We start from the raw sequence: 18,549 nt of genomic DNA on the forward strand, positions 1-18,549 counted from the left end.
ACCGTGTTTGGTTTTGTGTTGCAGGAGAAGTTGGCAAGTCTAGAGGGCAGCATAGAGCAGAGGCTGAAGTGGGCCGGTGGAGCAAACCCTGCACTCGCCCCAGTACTGCAGGACTTTGAGGCCACTATAGCAGAACGCCGTGCCTTGGTGATGAAGGAGAGTCAGCGTGCCAACCAGGTTACTTTTCTCTGCAGCACCATTCTCAACTTCGAAGGCCTGCGTACCCGTACTCCAGAAGCCTTGAACATGGATGCTACACTTTTTGAACTTGTGAAACGATGCCAGGCCACCTGCTCCTATGCTGCTCAGTTTAGCACCTCCGTTTCCTCTCTGGAACTTCAGCTGCTGCATAGACTGGTGAGTCTTGCTGGATTTTTAAATGTTTTTTTTTTATTCTATCTACACAGCCATTCAAATGTCAGTAAGGTCTCATGCTCACAAAGTTTGATTAAAAATACAGTAAAAACATTTTAAATTGTAATTTTTACAATATTACTAACGTCTCTAGTCTCTAAAATAATATTGTTTTAAAATGTAATTTCTGTAATGACAGCTGAATTTTCAGCATCATTACTCCAATATTAAGAGCCACATGATTCGTCAGAAATCATTCTAATATATTGATTTGGTGCTCAAGAAACATTTCTTCTTATCAATGTTGAAAATGGTGAATATTTTTTTTTTTTTAAGAACAGCATGTAACATCATAAATTTCTTTGCTATCATTTTATCAGTTTCTTAACTTCTGTCTACAAACTTTTGAACTGTAGTGCACAGCGATCAGTATTGTGCATTTCGTTGTTGATCATATTTAATGAATCCGTAAAGGTTAACTTCCATTTTAGAGTATATATTTAAAAACAATTTAAATCCTGCTAATCTCTAAATATTCATTTTATACTCTACATGTATGATAGTAAGCCTGATTTTACTTGTAGGATTTAAAAACAATTTATTGTAGTTTCTGGCATTTTTTTTCACATTTATTTAATCAAACTATCAGTGCATTCCTGCAAAATACTTTAACTACTTATGAATCCAAAAAAACATTTCACCATAATCTGTTGGTGTTGTCTGTTTCTAATTGAAAAGCATTGGATTGTGTCTTTGCAGAGTCCTGCCATGGATATGTCCATTGGTGGGCCTGAGTGGCTTGTGTATGCACAGAATCACCTCACCCAGGAGATGTCCAGTCAGAGAGCCATGCAGGAGGAAAGAGAGCAGCAGCTGGAGAGAGTGACCGAAACCCTGCAGCTGCTGGTAGACTCCATTAAAGGCATCCTGTCCAATCACAACCGCCAACTTGCTGATGTTAAGCACCTCCTGCGTGCCATGGCAAAGGTATATAAGCCTCTGATGCAGAATGGTTGACGTGTTTAGTTTATTGGCCACCTTTAACCACTGACAAAAAGTGGTTTTACATGTTATTGAAAATCTATCTCTTTTGTGTTCACTCTAATGTTGGCTGCTTTTCAATTTGGCAGGATGAGGAAAATGCCCTTACTGAGGGAGAGGAAGTGACTTATGAAGGTAGTGTGCGTCAGTTCCTGTCAGAATACAAAGCATGGCAGGATAATGTGCAGATAGTGCTTTTCACGGTAGTGCAAGCTACAGGTCAACCACGCAGCCAAGAGCAGGTTGAGCTGCTGCAGGAGATCCCTGCCACCCTGAAGGAGCTAAAGGTTCAGAGCCAAAGGTGAGCATTTGGGCTGGCTTCAGAACACAACTTGTAATTCTTCAAGGGGGTTTTTGTTGTTAATTTTTTTGTTTTTTACCTTTAGCATCTACAATGGCTTGGTGAGCTTCGCCTCTCCTCTTGTCACTGAGAGAGGAAGTGACTGTGCAAGTCCCACTTCCACAGTCCAGACCACCTTTGCTGCTGGTAAGTTTAAGATGTAGCTTTGGTTCTTTCATGGTGTTTTTTCTGTAGGCGATTTGAGTTTGATTTCTCTCTCTCTCTCTTTGTCTGTTACTATAGCAGTGCGCTGCAGTGGAGTGAAGACCCAGCCTGACAGCATGTCTCAGAATGCCCGCAAAGCTCTTCCTCGAAACTTTGGGACCCCGGTGGACACTCCCCCCAGCACTCTGATGATCAACAGTAAAGGACTGGCCCCAAGCCCCAAAAGAGCCGTGCGGGATCCCAAAACTGGGAGAGGTAAGTTGTGATGCAAATGTCATCTCATAGATCGGTCCATTTAATATGTTGAAATTTTACATGCCTGTATGGGAGTTCGACCCATATGTGAATATGTGGTTATTTTAACAGATGAGGATTAAAAGGCACTATTCATCAAGTTAACTGATTATGCATTCGGTTTTAACGTGTTTTAACATTTTAATAATAATAAACAATTGATAAATTCACTACCATTCAAAAGTTTAGGATTGGATTTATTTTTATTTTTTTAAATGTCTATCGCTCAACAAGGCTCAATTAATTTAAACAAAAATACAGTAAAAACCGTTATGGTGTATAGTTTAAAACTTGAGTGTCAAAACATCCTTCAGAAATAATTTTAATATGCTAAAAAAGCGTTTTATCAATGTTGAAAACATTTTTTTTAATCAGAAGAACAGCTTTTATTTAGCAATATTATAAATATTTACGGTCGCTTGATCAATTTAATGTGTCCTTGCTGAATGAAAATATTGATTTCTTTTAAAGACCTCAAACCTTTGAACAGTTGTTTAGAATCTTTAGATCTGCATGTTTGACCTACAAGGGCCAATGTGCGGTTATTTTAACAAATAGATCAATGTCAACTTGAGTAGGAAAGGCACTTCACTAATGTTCACGTTTAAATTACAGTTTGTACTGACAATAGATTGTTTGGATAATGGTATCTTCTAAAGGAAAATGGTGCCTTTCATTGAAGTCCTCTTATGAAATGCTTTATCAACTTGAAGTTTGCTAAGATCACTGATCAGCAGTTTTTCCTCCAGCTGTGCAAGAGAGGAATTCCTACGCTGTTAGTGTGTGGAAGAGGGTGAAGGCCAAACTGGAAGGTAGAGATGTGGACACTAACAGGAGAATGAGTGTCACTGAGCAGGTGAGCTGTCCTTCCTTATCTATACAACCTTACTGCTGCTGCTGTGTGCGTTTGTTAATGCCATGTATTTTGCTCTCTTTAAGGTGGATTATGTCATCAAAGAGGCGACAAACTTGGACAACCTGGCACAGTTGTACGAGGGATGGACAGCATGGGTGTGAACGGGATCCTTGTAGATCACTTTGGTCCAGCGAGGGTAGAAATCCACCAAAATCCACTGGGTCTGGGGCAATGGAGCCACAGAGCACCATGCAGGAAAGGGGGGGGGTGTAGAGACCCTCCCTCGGGCCCACACCGGATCCCCGTAGCACAGCTACATCCGGCGATCCAGCTAACACAACGAAATGGGTCTGCAACTGTCTCCCCGAGATGTGTGGGGAGCTCACCAAGATGGGGAGGCAGGGTGGGGGGGGGGGGAAGGCACACGCGGCTTGAACTACCCCCCCAACCAACCCCTGTATCAACAACATCAACAAAATAAACGTCTGTCAACTATCAAAACAAATGGGATTTGCCACAGGGAAAATTTGCAGGAGACAGTTTATCCACTCTTAGAGCAAAGGTCTGCGGTAATTAGCAAGTTTCTAGACTACTTTTGTGCGAGAGTGGAGGGAAAGGGTGATCCGGTTTTGGAGGGATCCTCTGTTTTTGGATAGGTCGGGGTCGGGCACGACTTGCGGCTGAGCTGTCTCCTGCTGGAGCGGGTGTGGAGGGCTGTGTGACCGGAAGGCTCAAAGGACTCCATTGGAAGCCAGAAGGCCATTGGCAGACCTTAGAGTTCATTCTTAACCACAAAAAAGACCTTTTCCCCTCAAATATATATATAGCAAACCCTGCAAAAAGAACTTTTTACTCCTCCACCAATGTACTGCACAGATTTCACAATTAAAAGGCAAATCGCAAAGTGGCTTTGGGAACATTCACGGTCACGTGTTTCTGAATGTTTGGCACAATGAATGATGTGCTTGGAGTTGGCAAGTGCTCAGTCTGAGGTCTCTTTGATTTGATCCTTGAGTATGACCCAGGCTCAATATGGTGAGATGTGCAAATCAGTTTCTAAATAATTTTTTTCTTAGTATGCATCTCTGATCTTGTTTGTGTATTGTAGATTCTTTCTCCCTTTCCTCCTTTGGTATGGATTTAGTCTGGATTGCTCCTTTTTTTTGACTTGCCTGTGGACATGCATCATCGCTGATACATGTCCTCATTAAAGCTTGCGTTTTACTGATCTTGACCTAGTTTTACATTTTTAGTGGGAGAAATAAGTAACGGAATAGTGATGTGGTGATGGTTACAATTGTTGTCTCTTAATGGTTTTACTCCACTTTGTTGGTCAAATAAAACTATAATTAAACCCCTTGGGTCTTCATTAAAGCATTTGCTGTTTTTGTTCATGTTTGTCTGATTTTTAAAATTTTTGTACTTGAAATTCATTTTTAACTTGTTTAGACTTACCACAGCAATTCACACTGTCTACCTTTTGTACTGCAATTTAACCTTGTTCAGGAACTAGGCTTCAGTGCCCACTGTTAAAAGCACTGTTGTGACCCCCTTTCATAATTACAAGTGAGGTTACTTTGCTTAACCTGAGGTTAATAGTAACCTAATGTTGAAGGCCTATTTGTTCTTGAGCATAACACATTTTTATCCAATTATTAGCAAATGTAGGTTTTGTTTACTTGTCAATTTAAAGCTGCGGTCCGTAAGTTTTGCCTCTTTGTCGCCATTTCTGTTTGAAAACCTGGAATTGCAGCTCTGTGCGGCATTATCTTCCGTGTGCTGGGTTGTGATCCGGTGTTCTGGCACAGCTCCAGTGCGGATGAATCTAATGTTTTGAGGTGAATGTGTGGCTGTCAGTCACCGCACCGGTGTGGATACTGTACTCAGGAATCACAGATTCTAGCCTACGTCTTGGAATATTTGACCCAAATAAGAATTTTCACCGTATATTGCCCTCTGAACAAGTAACAAACAAGTCTGCCACGTTTGTTCTGACCAACTGAGGAAAAAAGAATTACAATAATTTGCGCTAATGGTGATTAAATCTAACGATCGGTTAGCTCATATCACATCTAACCCAAAAAGCAAACTATGCTCCCATCGAACTGGTTTTCTTTAAAATACTAATCCTGTGTAATCCCAGGCTATTTGTAATCAGAAGCACATTTAAAACTGGAATGATTTAATTTCATTCACATGTGTTTCATAAACACACAATCCTTTCTGGATTACAATCAGCCATCAAAATGATACATTTAATTATTCCAGCTGCTGTGAGAAAAGGCTATAAATGATCCACCACCTGCAGGATCCTCACATGTGATATAGCCTAGTAGCCGGGACGTAATGACGCAGTGCCGTGCTCGAATTTCCAGCGAAAACCTGCCCGTACCACTGAAATTAGAAAACATTATTATAACCTAACCGTTGTGAATCGGGCTAAAGTAAGGTGATAGTTTTGAATACTGGTTGGTTATGTACTTGCTCAAATATGATATCGGATCATTTTTAACCCAAAAAAGTTATGGACTGCAGCTTTAACAGAAAATGATAGCTTGGATTTGACCTCCTCGATTGTTTTAAAATGAAACACTATTTTGAAAGTATATTGAAATATTCAATTGTAGTGACAGCTATATTATTACAACTGCAAGCTATATTATATATTAAAATAGTAAATTAATAGTTTAAAACTATAAGCTATATTAATTTACCGAAACTAACATTTAGCCCCATCCCATGTTGTGGCTGCACTTAGCTTTCTCCCTTTGTTTTCTCCAATTTTTACACATTTTGTAGTTTGTACGTAATGCGTTTTTTAAGCTCAGCCATTCAACCGTGTTACCCAAGTTATGGTAAAATATGGGATTTTTGTTTTTCTTTTCATTTAGGGCAAATGTCTATTCCAAACTAGATCATTTCTGAGCCCACAGCTTGATTTGTACATTTTCAACCCTTTTAAGCGTTTCAGCTATTAGAGTTTAAGCACCTTTCACTGCTCATTTGTTGGGGGAAATTTCTTTATCATTTTAGGCCCCGCACTGTACCATATTTGTGAACGGGTTTCCCTTGTAAGTGAACTACATTTCCCATGAGTCCTTGTGTCCCGAGTTTCAGATAAAAACATCCTGAAAATAACGGTCGGTTGACAGACTGCCGCAGTACAGGGGAGGCGCGTTCATATAATCGTGCTCTCCGAGCAACACAATTTCTGAAATACACCAAAATAAACCATGGCTGAGGGCGATAATAAAAGTGCAAATCTGTTGGTAAGTGGTCTGTTAATGTTCAGTCTTACAGGCAGTTCGCCTGCTGTCGAAATGAATATATTGTCCTCTTTAGCAATATGCTACGCGGGCTTCTACTTCTGTCACAATCTTAAACCGATTAAACAAAGGCATAACAGGACACCACAAAGCTTAATCTGTTTAATATTGTAAATGTTGGTCCTGTGAAAACACCGAATAGAAGGTAAACGCCACGGATGTGAACTGCGTGATAAGATGTTAGCAGGCTAACTAATTCGGTGCTAACGAAACGGATTACTCTATATATCTAGCGTCTTACTAAATGATTTTATGGATAATGGATTTGTGTGTTACATATTTAATATATTACGTTTTAAACAAGTATTTGCTTTTGATAAATATGTGTAACTTAAAATTTGTATGAGCGTTGCTGGAGATAAGCTTGACGAAAGTCTTTACGTTACATCCTAGCCTGCAATTTTTTTTTTAAGAGATTAACGTTACGTTAGTTGTAAAGCCACCAAGATCTGTGGTTGACGTTTATGCTTTAGCCTTTTAAAATACACTTTAAAATTGTAACTACTAACAGTTTTACGTGATAAAGGAAGTAACCAGGCAGACCCTTTAAATACGGCCTGCTGGTTTGAACACAAGATTTCACAGTCGCTGTCTTTAAAGCCATTTATGTTCTCCTCTTTTACTTCGTATATGCTAACAACTAAAAGATATCCCTGGTAAGATGATGATTTATGTTGGTGTCCATTTAACATTCTTGACATTCCAGCTGGATGTGCCCATCCCGTGATTTCATGACACTCCCATTGTACAATTTCCTATAATGCCATGTCATCTGTCGTAAGAGAACTCATTGTTTTGACACTGTTACTGACTAAAAGCACTTCTTTAGGCTCAAGAGACGAGTCAGCTGGAAGAGCAGCTGCAAGCATGGGGAGAGGTGATCCTGGCTGGAGATCAGGTCCTGCGCTGGGAGAAGCCGTGGTACCCAGCAATATTAGTGGGCGCCACCACAATCCTGTTCATGTGAGTCTGCGGTGCATTAGGGCTACTTATTGACTAAAGGCCTAATCTTTCACTTCAGTTAATCAGATAAGGCTAAACATTGAAAGCTGAAGTCCTTAAAGTATTTAATAGTTTTTTCTTGTCATTAATTCCAGTGGAATTATTGCTACGTTCTGGAAGAATAGAATACTGTTTTTGAATTTAGAATAATGTTGCCAGGAGGGATGCGCGCTATTGGATTTTTGCAGATATACCAACATTTTTCAACTCATTTTGGCCAATGCCGATATATTTCCTTTTGTTTTGAAACAACACCAAGTCTCTCCTGTGTGGAAATTATAACCAAATAACTTTTAATTTTGGTTAGTTTTTAACAAGAACTTAATTGTTAGAATTAAAGCTGCAGTCCGTAAGTTTTGCCTCTTTGTCGCCATCTCTGTTTGAAAACCTGGAATTGCAGAATTATCTTGCTTGCGTGGGTTGTGCTCTGGCACGGCTCTTAAATTAAATCTTAACGATCGGTTAGCTCGTATCACATCAAACCGTGCATGTTATTATTATTATACTTTATTCTCAATGTTAACAACATTAGCATTGCGTGACTATGAGTATAGTGTGTATTAGCGTGTAGATCTCAATTTCTGTACAGTAATTGTCATGCCATTCAAATTTCATATTAATAAATTCTTTTAACCCAAAAAGCAAACTATGCTCCCATCGAACTGGTTTTCTTTAAAAAAGAAATCTTGTGTAATCCCAGGCTATCTGTAATCAGCAGCACATTTAAAACTGGAATATTATGAAATTATACATTTAATTATTCCAGCTGCTGTAAGAAAAGGCTATAAATGATCCGCCACCTGCAGGATCCTCACATGCGATGACCTACTAGCCGGGACAACTTCTTTGTTTACAGATGTGATGTAATGACGCAGTGCATGCTCGAATTTCCTGCGAAAACCGAGATGGTCCTCACTGCAGAACACAAGATCCAGGGGACGTGGTTGGATCCAGATCCAACTCCTCCCACCTTACATTTACCTAAACCTACCCGTCTCCACCCCCTGATCCTTAAACCCACCCATCTACACCCCTAAACCTACAAGTCTCCACCCCTAGATGTGGATACAACCATGCCCCCTGGATCTAGTGTTCTGCAGTGAGGGGCTACTGTGAAAACCTACCCGTACCACTCAAATTAGAAAACATTATTATAAGCTAACCGTTGTGAATCGGGCTAAAGTAAGGCGATAGTTTTGAACACTGGCTGGTTATGTAATTGCTCAAATATTGATTTCGGATCATTTTTAACCAAAAAAAAAAAGTTACAGACTGCAGCTTTAAATAATAAAGAAGTTCTTTTATAATGACAGTACATTGAAGCTTTGAAAATAACTATAAGTAAACTATATATCAATCGTTGCACTTTTTTATTTTTATTTTTTTTCTTCTTCTTCAGAAAGATGTGGTAGTAACCTTAACATTTTATTTTAAGATTTAACATTTGTAGATGGTCTAAAGCAAAAGAGCAATCCAATCAAGTGTGAAAGCACCCTACGATGCTTCAGCTTTAAAAAAAAAAGATTAAAAGGAAATTCTTAATAGTGATGTCTTTTAAAGAAGAATGACTTCCTTTTTACTCTTCCTCCTTTTACTTTAAGAAACATCCTGTTCTATGAACTAATCGTCTGTCACTCTGTTTTTTACTGTGACAATTTGCATAGTCATCAAAAAGTGAAATGAGTGCAAGCGTTTATGACCTGTTTTTTCATTGGCAGGCTAATCTACTTCTTGGACCCCTCTGTGCTTACTGGTCTGTCCTGCACTGTCATGATCCTGTGCCTGGCTGATTACTTGGTGCCCACTCTTGCCCCCCGTGTTTTTGGTTCTAACAAATGGTGAGTGAAGGGACGACAGTAATCCTGCTTTTGGCCACAGGCTCTAAAGTAACAATCTCTTCATCTACTAGCGAGGTTAATCAAATAGCATGTTTCTCTTCAGAGCACTTCAGATCCTCCGGGAAGAGACATAGGTATTTGCACAGCATGTATGTTCTTGCTCTGTCTCCCCTGGCAACTTCCCTTGCTCTAGTTCAGGAGCCGGGGTCTCTGGTGTCTTTGAGTGACAGGTTGCAGTTGCTGCTGAGTGTCCAGTGTCAGGCACAGTGTTGGTTTGACTCAGCGGATCTCCACTCTGCAGTGAGAGGTCTTGCTATGCACTTCACATTCTGCAGAGCGAGTCGAGATCAGACCCCTGGCATTTATTTTAGTATCTGGCAGCTTCCTGTGGCTCTAAGCTTTAAGCCTTCAATATGGTCATGTTTTATGCCCAGAAATAAAATGCAATGGCTAAGCAGAAATGGAAACAGATTCCCTCTTAGTTTATAAGTGAACATTTATGATGTGTTTGTGTTACCCATAAAGACATTGTTTATTGTATGTTTTCTGAGCACTATTTTGTTCCTGCACAGGACCACAGAACAGCAGCAGCGTTTCCATGAGATCTGTGGGAACCTTGTGAAGACTCAGCGCCGCGTGCTTGGATGGTGGAAACGTCTGTTTGCCCTGAAGGAAGAAAAGCCAAAAATGGTATGCTCATTTGACAGCACCTTCCTTGTTTTATGTCTTTTGAATTCACTTGTGACTCATAAGCATTTCACACTCGGAGCAAGCTGCCATTTCACACCACTAAGTTGGCTTTATCACTGTTGCTCAGCAGTTAGAACAGACAAACAAACATGAGCCTAGCCCTAGTGCACAGCTCTACTTATACATAATTAAGGGGCACTTGAGTCCCTACGAAAACATTTTTATGTAATGTTTATAATCCTGAAAAAATGCATGATGTAGCTTATTATAATGCAGTTATATGAGCATGAAATTCAAGATATGAGGGCAAAAAATGACCCTTTGTGGGTTTTTGTCTTATTTATGTTTATTTCATTATGTAGTTTAGCAATATCACTTGAGCAAGAGTGCTGCTTTTCACTATCTGTACAACTGCAAATGTGATATTAAGTATAATTTTAATTTTGGTCAATTTTAGACACTATTGTCAGTATCATCTGTTTTGCTCAATTTGGCAAATGGAAATAGTTCAGAAAATAGCCAGAGCAGAGCTGTTTCTTTCCCTCAAAGAATCCACATTTTCAAACTATCTTGAAGTGATAGTTAAAAATCTGTCATTAATTACTCACCCTCATGGTGTTACTTCGTTCTTCTTTGGAACACACATTAAGATATTTTTGGTCTCATGCATCGTAGTGCTCTTGTGAATGGAGGTGGAGAATGACGCAGAAGAGAAAAAAATTGCTGAAAGTGATTTTTTATTTTCTTTGCACACAAAAAGTATTCTTGTAGCTTCATAACATTACGGTTGAACCACTGATGTCACATGGACTATTGAACTCTTTTGTTGAGGTCCATTCTACCTTTCTGGGCCTTGAATGTGGTAGTTGTGTTGCTGTCTATGCAGTGATCAGTAAATATAAATTTATTGATCGGATGTTGTTCAAACCAAATAGTTTGTGCAATTGAAAGCATTTGTGTATATTATTGTTACTTCAGTAGAAAATAGACTTCTCCTTTGTGTACTCCTTGTAACACGTTTGTTTTACTTCTCTACAGTATTTTCTCTCCGTCATCAGCAGTCTTGTGGCTGTGGCCTGGATCGGACAACAAGTGCATAACCTCTTCCTCACCTACCTGATCGGTATGTACGCTGTTTATATGGGCTAAAAGTTTACCAAGTTAAGCAAACTGCTTGAAGAAATCCCCTTTGATGAAAGGCTGGAGTATAACATTAGAGCAATGCGCTGCTCATGTCCTGCCTCTTGCATCACAAATGCATTGCGATTTACTAGCCGGAAAAAAGGTCATAAGATCTATGAATCTATGACACGCCACAGTGTGCAAACTGTAGAGAAGTCACTGTCCTTTATCAAAGCTTAGCTCATGCAAACAGTGACTAGGCTGCGCAACAAAGAGGTCATTGTATTTAGGTCATGGAAAGCCACAGTTTCAATCCAGAAATACGCTGCCACTTACCCTCCCTGCACACAAAGTTTGTTAAATCTCTTTATACCAATTATGTGAAATATTCTGAAGTCATTTTGCATCTGTTATGAAAGTGTTATATCCATTATGAAGAAAATGGTACTTTTTAAAAATATGAAGATTCCAATCATTCAGAATCATTTTATGATATATAGAACAAATCGCCTCGTGGGGGACAGTAATTTAGAACTGTAAAAAATGAGCAGTACCTTTATTCAGTGTCTGTGGCGGGTTCATACCTTCACAGGGCTATTGTATTAGTGATTGTCCACTCATTTTCTGTTTTTTATCCACAGTGAGTTTCCTTCTGCTTTTGCCTGGCCTTAACCAGCATGGCATCATCACCAAATATGCTGGCATGGCCAAGAGGGAGATCAACAAACTTCTTAAACAGAAGGAGAAGAAGAATGAGTGAAAGATTAGGCTCAAGTGAAAATCTGATAAATTTAAGTGTTAAAAATTGTCATCTGCCCCGCTCAACGTCAGATCTCAACAGACCAATGTAAAGCCTGAGCTGATAGTAAAAAGTAACATCTAGAAAACGGCTTAAATGTACGCAGATATCTCTTGAGGTTCTTATGTAAGTTTTGTTTTTAGGTTTCACTTCAAATTATACATTTGTTTTCCATCAGAAGTATTTCTTTTTTTTTTCCCCAACACTGAAATGTTACGTTCATTTCAGCCGTTTTACATCATGTATATTTGCATGTCATAGTAAATGTGTTAAGTCTGTGCAAAATATAAAGAGCGTTTAATTTCTTCTAATTCATTTTTAAATTGATGAAGCAACTACCGAACATTTACTTTAGCTAATTAGATGCACAGAACACATCATCAGAAGTCTTCTTCCTCCGATGGCTTGGAAACATGCATTTCTGCACTGTTCTGAAAATTGCACTGGAAAAACAGAACTGGAGTGTTTGTGTAGGGGAGCTTAGACCCGTACTGCTGTACTAGTGCTGTGTGGACCTCATTACTGTCCTCTAGCTCTAGCCACTTCCCAATCCAACACCTGTTGCTGGGCTGTATATACATGTTCATTTTCTCTCCTTGTATTTCTTTGTTTCTACTGGCTTGTCTTAAGTTTGTCTTCTCTCCTTGTTCTTTTAACTGTCATTTTGTGTTTGAGTGTGTTCAGCACAACAATAAACTGATTCAAAACTATTTTTTCCCCAAATCATTGTTATTGTCAACTAAAACTATTAAAAATCACTTTTAGTGATAAAGCTGAAATAAAATGTGTATATAGTACTAGATGGAGAAAATGAGTTCTAAGCAGCACAATGAAGTGTCTCGAGTCATTTTGAGTATGTTTTATTAGTTGTTTATTGGCACCATGTTTAGTACAAACGAAAAGAGTCACTGTGCATCTCCCAACGGCGAGCTGCCCACAGAATGCTCTCCCCAGACCGTCTTCTGACCTGCCCAGGCCCAGCTGCTGCCTTCTCCTGTCCTGTAACCCAAAATACCAAAATGGCTCGTTGCATGGTCATTTATGAGAGTCACTTGCATACTGCAACACAAACGAAGTGAGTTTCACTGAACACCCTTTTGTGTGCATAAGCAATGGCTAAATTACCTGTGATAATATTATGCCTGTGCCAGGGGACTGGCTGTCCGCGTGCTTCATTTGTTTGATATCTTTTGGAAGAGGTGCAGTGCACAGTTTGATATGTTGTCTGGTACAGTGTGGCCTCAGCCGGGTTGGTGACCTCTTTCATCACAAACCCCTCACGGTTCTGTGTCCTGTTCTGCATCCCCACTTGGTGTAGGATGCAATGCTGTACACATACATAACATCCTTAGTAATAATTAGGTACTTCAAAGTGGTTTATTTATAGACATGTATTTATGATTTTAATATTTTCACATACTCAGTAGGTTTAAGTCAGTAGCCACCTACTGTGAAGATGTGCTACTGCATTAAAAACAGACAAAACACTTCAGACTTACTGGTATGATGTCCTTTGGTCCATGTACATCTCTGGAGTGTGTCTGTCCTCGTGAAACACGGATGTGACTGAGGTCCATCTTTCCATCGTGCTGAGAGGAATAACATGGATCTCGACCGTCGAGGTCTCTCCCAGAAAAACTCTTTTATGAAACAGAATTGCAACGTTAGTTCCTGTCAGCAAAATTATTTTAGTTTTATACTTTCAAGTGGCCTTATTAGTGGCAAAGTTCTCAGATATAAAATGATGAAATAATAGCATTATGAATGCAATATTATGATCTATCTCTTGCAGTATTTGACTTGTATGAATTACACTCGAAATCACACATTTCAGACTTTATTTAATTTGTCTACTGTGTTCAACAAGTGATGCACATATAACCCCAGAACATTTTTTGCCCTTGTGAAGTGAGCAAGTATTCATTCATGGAACAAAATGGCTCATTTTTAATTACTCTTGAATTGCTAAGACTATGCATTATACGTGTAATGTTTTAAGCTCCTAATGCGCTTTTGTTCTTCCGAGGGGCCTTGTTGAGAAAAGAAAAAAAAGATGCAATTATGCAATGTTAAGCCTTACCTCTGCGTGTGTTGTAGAATAAATGGGTTTAGTCTGATCGCCAAGAGTCAGTGTGCTTTGATGCATTGGCCGTTTGCCCCGTGCGCACGGTGTCGGTGTGCAGGTGGGACGCTCTTTGTTTGAGGTCATCTGATGATTGCCTTCACCACATCCCAAAGACAGAACTGCAGTTCTCCTTAGAGATGACACGACTCTATAAAACGAATTTGAAAACCACGGTATTTTCGCTCTCCGCCTTGTGATCCTGCTGTTTCGCAATGGGCGCTGGTAGCAACGCCAAAACAAGACTTTTATCTGAAAGTACAAGCAAAAGAACGTAGGCTGTTAACGTGTCGATAATATTCTCAATATTTAAAATAATAATAATAACCTAAAAGTGTCTAAAAGCGGGGGAAATGTTATGAAGAAGAATAGGCTAATAAATTCTAGGACATATCCTAACAAGTTTTACACAATTAACCATGCCAAAAAACACATTTGACGTGTTTGAATGGTTCTCAAAAATACACTATATTGCCAAAAGTATTGGGTCACCCCCTTCTAATGAACAGGTTTGACTACTTTAGTAATTTCCATGAGAACAAATCTTAATGTTCAAGCATATAATGATATTCTAGGGAATTGTGTGCTTCTAATTTTAAAGCAACAGTTTGGACACTTTTCTAATCTTACATGACAATGCCTCTGTGTATAAGGCAAGGTTCAAAAAGAAATGATTGATTTAGTCAGTGTGGAAGAAGTTGACTGGTCTGCAGAAAGCCAAAAACTTTTTACCAAACACCAATGACTTGTACATACACTATATGGACAAACGTATTGGGACACCCCCTTCTTTAGAACAGAAAAAGGCACTTCCAAAACTGTGGCAACAAAGATGGAAACGTAATTCATGTATTTAAAAATTGTATTTCCATCTCTGTTGCAACAGTTTTGGAAGTGTCTAAAATGACTGTACCCATATGTACAAGTCATTGGTGTTTGGTAAAGAGTTTTTGGCTCAAGATCTGCATTTAAAGTCACACCAGAGGTGTTCAGCTTGGATTAGGACTTAATTGGCTTTCTGCAGACCAGTCAACTTCTTCAACACTGACTAAATCAATCATTTCTTTCATGCATTTTCAGGCTTCCTGAATGGGAATTCCTGTGCTGGGTGATAGAGGCGCCGATGATATTTGAGACTGCTTCTTTTTGTTAGTTTGTTAGCAGCTGGCAAACTTAAATAGCGCACTACCACCACCTACAACTGTTAGCATGAGGCAGACACATGATACTCTTCATTCAATTGTTTTTATTACAGTACAGTAAACATTTACAAACACAATGAGCAATTCTGTGTAGCATGCCAAAGAGTATGAGTAATCATATTTTGTAAATATGTTAATTTTATATATTTATATTTAAATGTTTCGTTCCATAAAGTCTAGCACCAAAATAAAAACACAAAATTAAGGGAAAAAATCAAATTGTGAAAGGAATAAAATCAAAGTATACAAAAAGAAAGTCACATTCAAATTGCATGTTTCATTTATTTTGGTTTCTTACATGCTTTAAAATCCCATTTTAATGCACAGTATATTATTTTCTATACAGCTAGCTAGATCTTTGAATTTGCTTGATTGAATCATCAACAAAAATTGTACACATTTTTGACCAGGACAATTTTTCTTCGGAATAAAATTCATTAAAAAAAAGAAACATTAATTAAAAAATACAAAAATGCTTTTTTTTTTTTTAATGTAGGCTATTCCTCTAGGTGTCTATACATGCTTGACCCTCTCTAAATATACTATAAAGCTTATGCGTCAGAAGCAAGTGCACAGCCATCTTCAGAATTCAGTCTTTGAACCTTCTGCAGTAGCTGTATACCACCTTATTTTTCTGGTAAGAGCGGGTTAAGGCCAGATGGGATACAGCTGTGGCTACTGGGCATGCGCACATCAATATAGTGTAATTTTTTTCACACTGTACAACAATTACTGTTTTTGCATTATTGTAAAGGGTAGGTTTAGGGTTGGTGTAGATGTTAATGAAACACAATTTAATTTATTGTAAATGTAATGTGTCTGGGTTTCGATGTCGTTCGCGTCCAGCTATTTTTAGCTGTACAAAACAGCTCGTTTTGCTGCTTGATATCACAAACTGGCGTGTCTTACCATATTATTTTAATGTATTATCATAATTATGAACACACTGGTTTGTAGTGCACACAGTTTTACAGTTTACTGCATGTTGTTTTTTCGGAAACCGGAAGTCTCGCACATTCACAGAAAAAGGCTTACTTCCATGTTGAAAAATAAGGAGTCTATCATCACTCATCACTGTTAAAGAGTAATTAGCTTGGTGTAGTGGATTTACTTGTTGTAGATTTAATGAAAGTTATCATGTGCATTGTAATGTTTGAAGCAGATGTCATTAGAAACGTCAGTAGATTTTAAAACGAACAGTTCATTCAGAAATGCATACAACCTGACCTTCACACTGTGGAAATAAAAATGGAAGACAGAAGACAATGAGTGCAGCGCTGAAAAGGGGCGGAGCTACATAAGGTCTACATTTACATTTATGTATTATAAAATATGTAGTTTTCCAGACTCCACTCTCACTCCCTTAGTTTTCCGTTTTATTTCCTTCCCTTAAATTTTCATTTAAAATTAAGTGCTAGATGCACAAACTTTCTGCTGCCATTTACATTGGATGAGAGCTTATTCACCACTAAAGGTTGTAGATGTAATTGCTTGTTTGGTAGAAACGCAATCTTTAGGCATATCCGACACTATCTGGATTTCAACTGAACATGACTTTGGCACGCTTTTAGAACAATGCTTTTCTCTGTGATAGCTCAGACCTTTTCTTGAGGTGAAACTGTTTCCACACTGAGCGCAGGTGTACGGCTTCTCTCCAGTATGCAGTCTTACATGATCTACCAGGTTTGCTTTCTTAGTGAAACTCTTTCCGCAATATAAGCACACGTACGGCCGCTCTCCCAAATGGATTTTATGGTGTTTTATCAAATAATCGGCTGTAGCAAAGGCTCTGCCACACTCTGAGCACACATGCGTTTTCACACCCTCGTGAATTTTCTGGTGCGCTTTGAAACACAGCAGCCATAAAAAACTTTTCCCGCAAACCGAACAGACGAAAGGCTTCTCGTTTTGATGAATTTTCAAGTGCCTCTTTAGGTAAGACTCTAAAACAAATGTTTTATTGCAGTGCTCGCAGGTAAACTCTCTTTCTTCAGAGTGAGAGTGGCGCATGTGGATTTTCAGACAGCTTGCCCATGCAAAACCCTTTCCACACTGAAGGCATTTAAAAGGCTTCTCCTCTGTGTGAATTCTCATGTGAGAGGTAACGTTTTGTTTACTGATGAAGCTCTTTCCACACTGAGGGCAAGCGAAAGGTCGCTCTCCAGTGTGGATTTTTAAGTGATCCTTAAGGTGTCCTTTATTCAGGAAACTTTTTCCACACTGAAGGCACGTGTGAAGACACTCTCCGGTGTGAATTTTGATGTGATCGTTAAGGGTTCGTTTATAACTGAAACTCTTTCCACACTGTGAGCAGGTGAAGGGTTTGCCTCCATCGTGACTTAGTAAGTGACTCCGAAAGTGTTCGTTGCGTTTGTAACCCTTTCCGCACTGAGGACAGACGAAACGCTTCTCTTCGTTGTGAATTAGTATGTGATCGTTGAGGCTTCTTCTGCGCGAGAATCTCTTTCCACACTGAGGGCAAGAGAACGGCTTCTCTCCGGTGTGAGTTAGCATGTGATCGTTCAGGTGGCCTCTGTGGGCACACTGCTTTCCACACAGAGAGCAGGTGAAAGGCTTTTTGGCTGTTGTCTGAGTGCTGCTTTGTGAGAAATTGTTTTTTCCAGTTTGGGAGCAAATCAATGATTTTTCTCCAGCGAGGACATCATGAGCTTTGTGATGCTGACGTTTCTCCTCCATTTCATTCAGAATTTGACTTTCTTCTTTCACCTCCATCAGGCCTGAAATGACAACAATGAATTATTAAAAACCAACACAAGCAGGAAAAACAGGAAAGAACAGAGATTCCTTTTTTTTTTCATCATATTGTTAGATCTAACAAGCTCTAACTGGTTACATCAATGCACCACAACAATTAAAATAATAATACCGTAATAATAATAATAAAAAATAGACACCAACCTTCTTGGTGCTCATTTTCTGTTCTGCAGGGTTCTGGATCAGATGTGTCATCATTCTCCTCTTTAATAAACATCATCTTTAAAGTTGCATATCACCTCGATATATATTGCTCCTTATTGCGCTAATATAACAAGGATAACGCCAATATTTCTAGCGTTTTACTGAATTTAATTTTAAATCTTATTTGTCTTTCTGCTATGAACTCAAAAGACGTCTGATGGTAAAATTTGTGTTTTGAAATCAGTATCCAGGGACATAACCTGTCGTTTACTGGGTTGCGTTGTTGTATTTGTCTTATTCTTGTAATGTTGTCAAGCCACCTTTTGACGCATTGCTGCCACTAACTGGACTGGAGGATGGAGGATCAAAATGAATGAAGAAAAACTTTTCTTCTTTATCCTTTTTCCCTTCTTGTAGCCTATTTATTTATTTATCTTTTTAGTAAAACAATAAAATATTTGAAATTTGTTTTAAACAAT

At 38.8% G+C, this 18,549-nt stretch overlaps 3 protein-coding genes across 3 annotated transcripts in view; 2 read left to right on the forward strand and 1 right to left on the reverse strand.

Moving 5' to 3' along the window:
* The window catches only part of smg1 (SMG1 nonsense mediated mRNA decay associated PI3K related kinase), a 39,232-nt gene extending 34,824 nt beyond the window's left edge, over positions 1 to 4,408 (forward strand). Inside the window, exons 56-62 of the mRNA XM_058769348.1 lie at positions 25 to 357; positions 1,114 to 1,341; positions 1,485 to 1,696; positions 1,782 to 1,882; positions 1,979 to 2,155; positions 2,944 to 3,050; positions 3,134 to 4,408. Of these exons, the coding sequence (XP_058625331.1) occupies positions 25 to 357; positions 1,114 to 1,341; positions 1,485 to 1,696; positions 1,782 to 1,882; positions 1,979 to 2,155; positions 2,944 to 3,050; positions 3,134 to 3,211 (1,236 nt within the window). The 3' untranslated portion in view covers positions 3,212 to 4,408. The remainder of the gene's footprint in view (positions 1 to 24; positions 358 to 1,113; positions 1,342 to 1,484; positions 1,697 to 1,781; positions 1,883 to 1,978; positions 2,156 to 2,943; positions 3,051 to 3,133) is intronic.
* A 1,751-nt stretch (positions 4,409 to 6,159) lies between these two features.
* On the forward strand, positions 6,160 to 12,537 carry arl6ip1 (ADP-ribosylation factor-like 6 interacting protein 1). The gene is made up of 6 exons (XM_058771869.1): positions 6,160 to 6,319; positions 7,206 to 7,339; positions 9,097 to 9,216; positions 9,789 to 9,906; positions 10,945 to 11,029; positions 11,670 to 12,537. Exons 1-6 carry the CDS (start codon positions 6,284 to 6,286, stop codon positions 11,786 to 11,788), a joined length of 612 nt encoding a protein of 203 aa, XP_058627852.1. The 5' UTR covers positions 6,160 to 6,283; the 3' UTR covers positions 11,789 to 12,537.
* Positions 12,538 to 15,187: 2,650 nt separating this feature from the next.
* Positions 15,188 to 18,344, reverse strand: si:dkey-66i24.8 (gastrula zinc finger protein XlCGF57.1). Its single transcript, XM_058770279.1, has 2 exons — positions 18,071 to 18,344; positions 15,188 to 17,889 (listed from the first exon to the last, which is right to left on the reverse strand). Exons 1-2 carry the CDS (start codon positions 18,144 to 18,146, stop codon positions 16,610 to 16,612), a joined length of 1,356 nt encoding a protein of 451 aa, XP_058626262.1. The 5' UTR covers positions 18,147 to 18,344; the 3' UTR covers positions 15,188 to 16,609.
* Positions 18,345 to 18,549: the final 205 nt, after the last annotated feature.

This window comes from Onychostoma macrolepis, chromosome 03 (assembly GCF_012432095.1).
Source record: "Onychostoma macrolepis isolate SWU-2019 chromosome 03, ASM1243209v1, whole genome shotgun sequence".
Taxonomy (NCBI): Eukaryota; Metazoa; Chordata; class Actinopteri; order Cypriniformes; family Cyprinidae; genus Onychostoma; species Onychostoma macrolepis.

Coding starts and splice junctions, on each gene's coding strand:
- arl6ip1 (XM_058771869.1), top strand. CDS start 6,284: ATGGCTGAGGGCGATAATAAAAGTGCAAATCTGTTG. Junction 6,320..7,205: donor ATAAAAGTGCAAATCTGTTG/GTAAGTGGTCTG, acceptor GCACTTCTTTAG/GCTCAAGAGACGAGTCAGCT. Junction 7,340..9,096: donor GCCACCACAATCCTGTTCAT/GTGAGTCTGCGG, acceptor TTTCATTGGCAG/GCTAATCTACTTCTTGGACC.
- si:dkey-66i24.8 (XM_058770279.1), bottom strand. CDS start 18,146: ATGATGTTTATTAAAGAGGAGAATGATGACACATCTGATCCAGAACCC. Junction 17,890..18,070: donor AGAAAATGAGCACCAAGAAG/GTTGGTGTCTAT, acceptor TTGTCATTTCAG/GCCTGATGGAGGTGAAAGAA.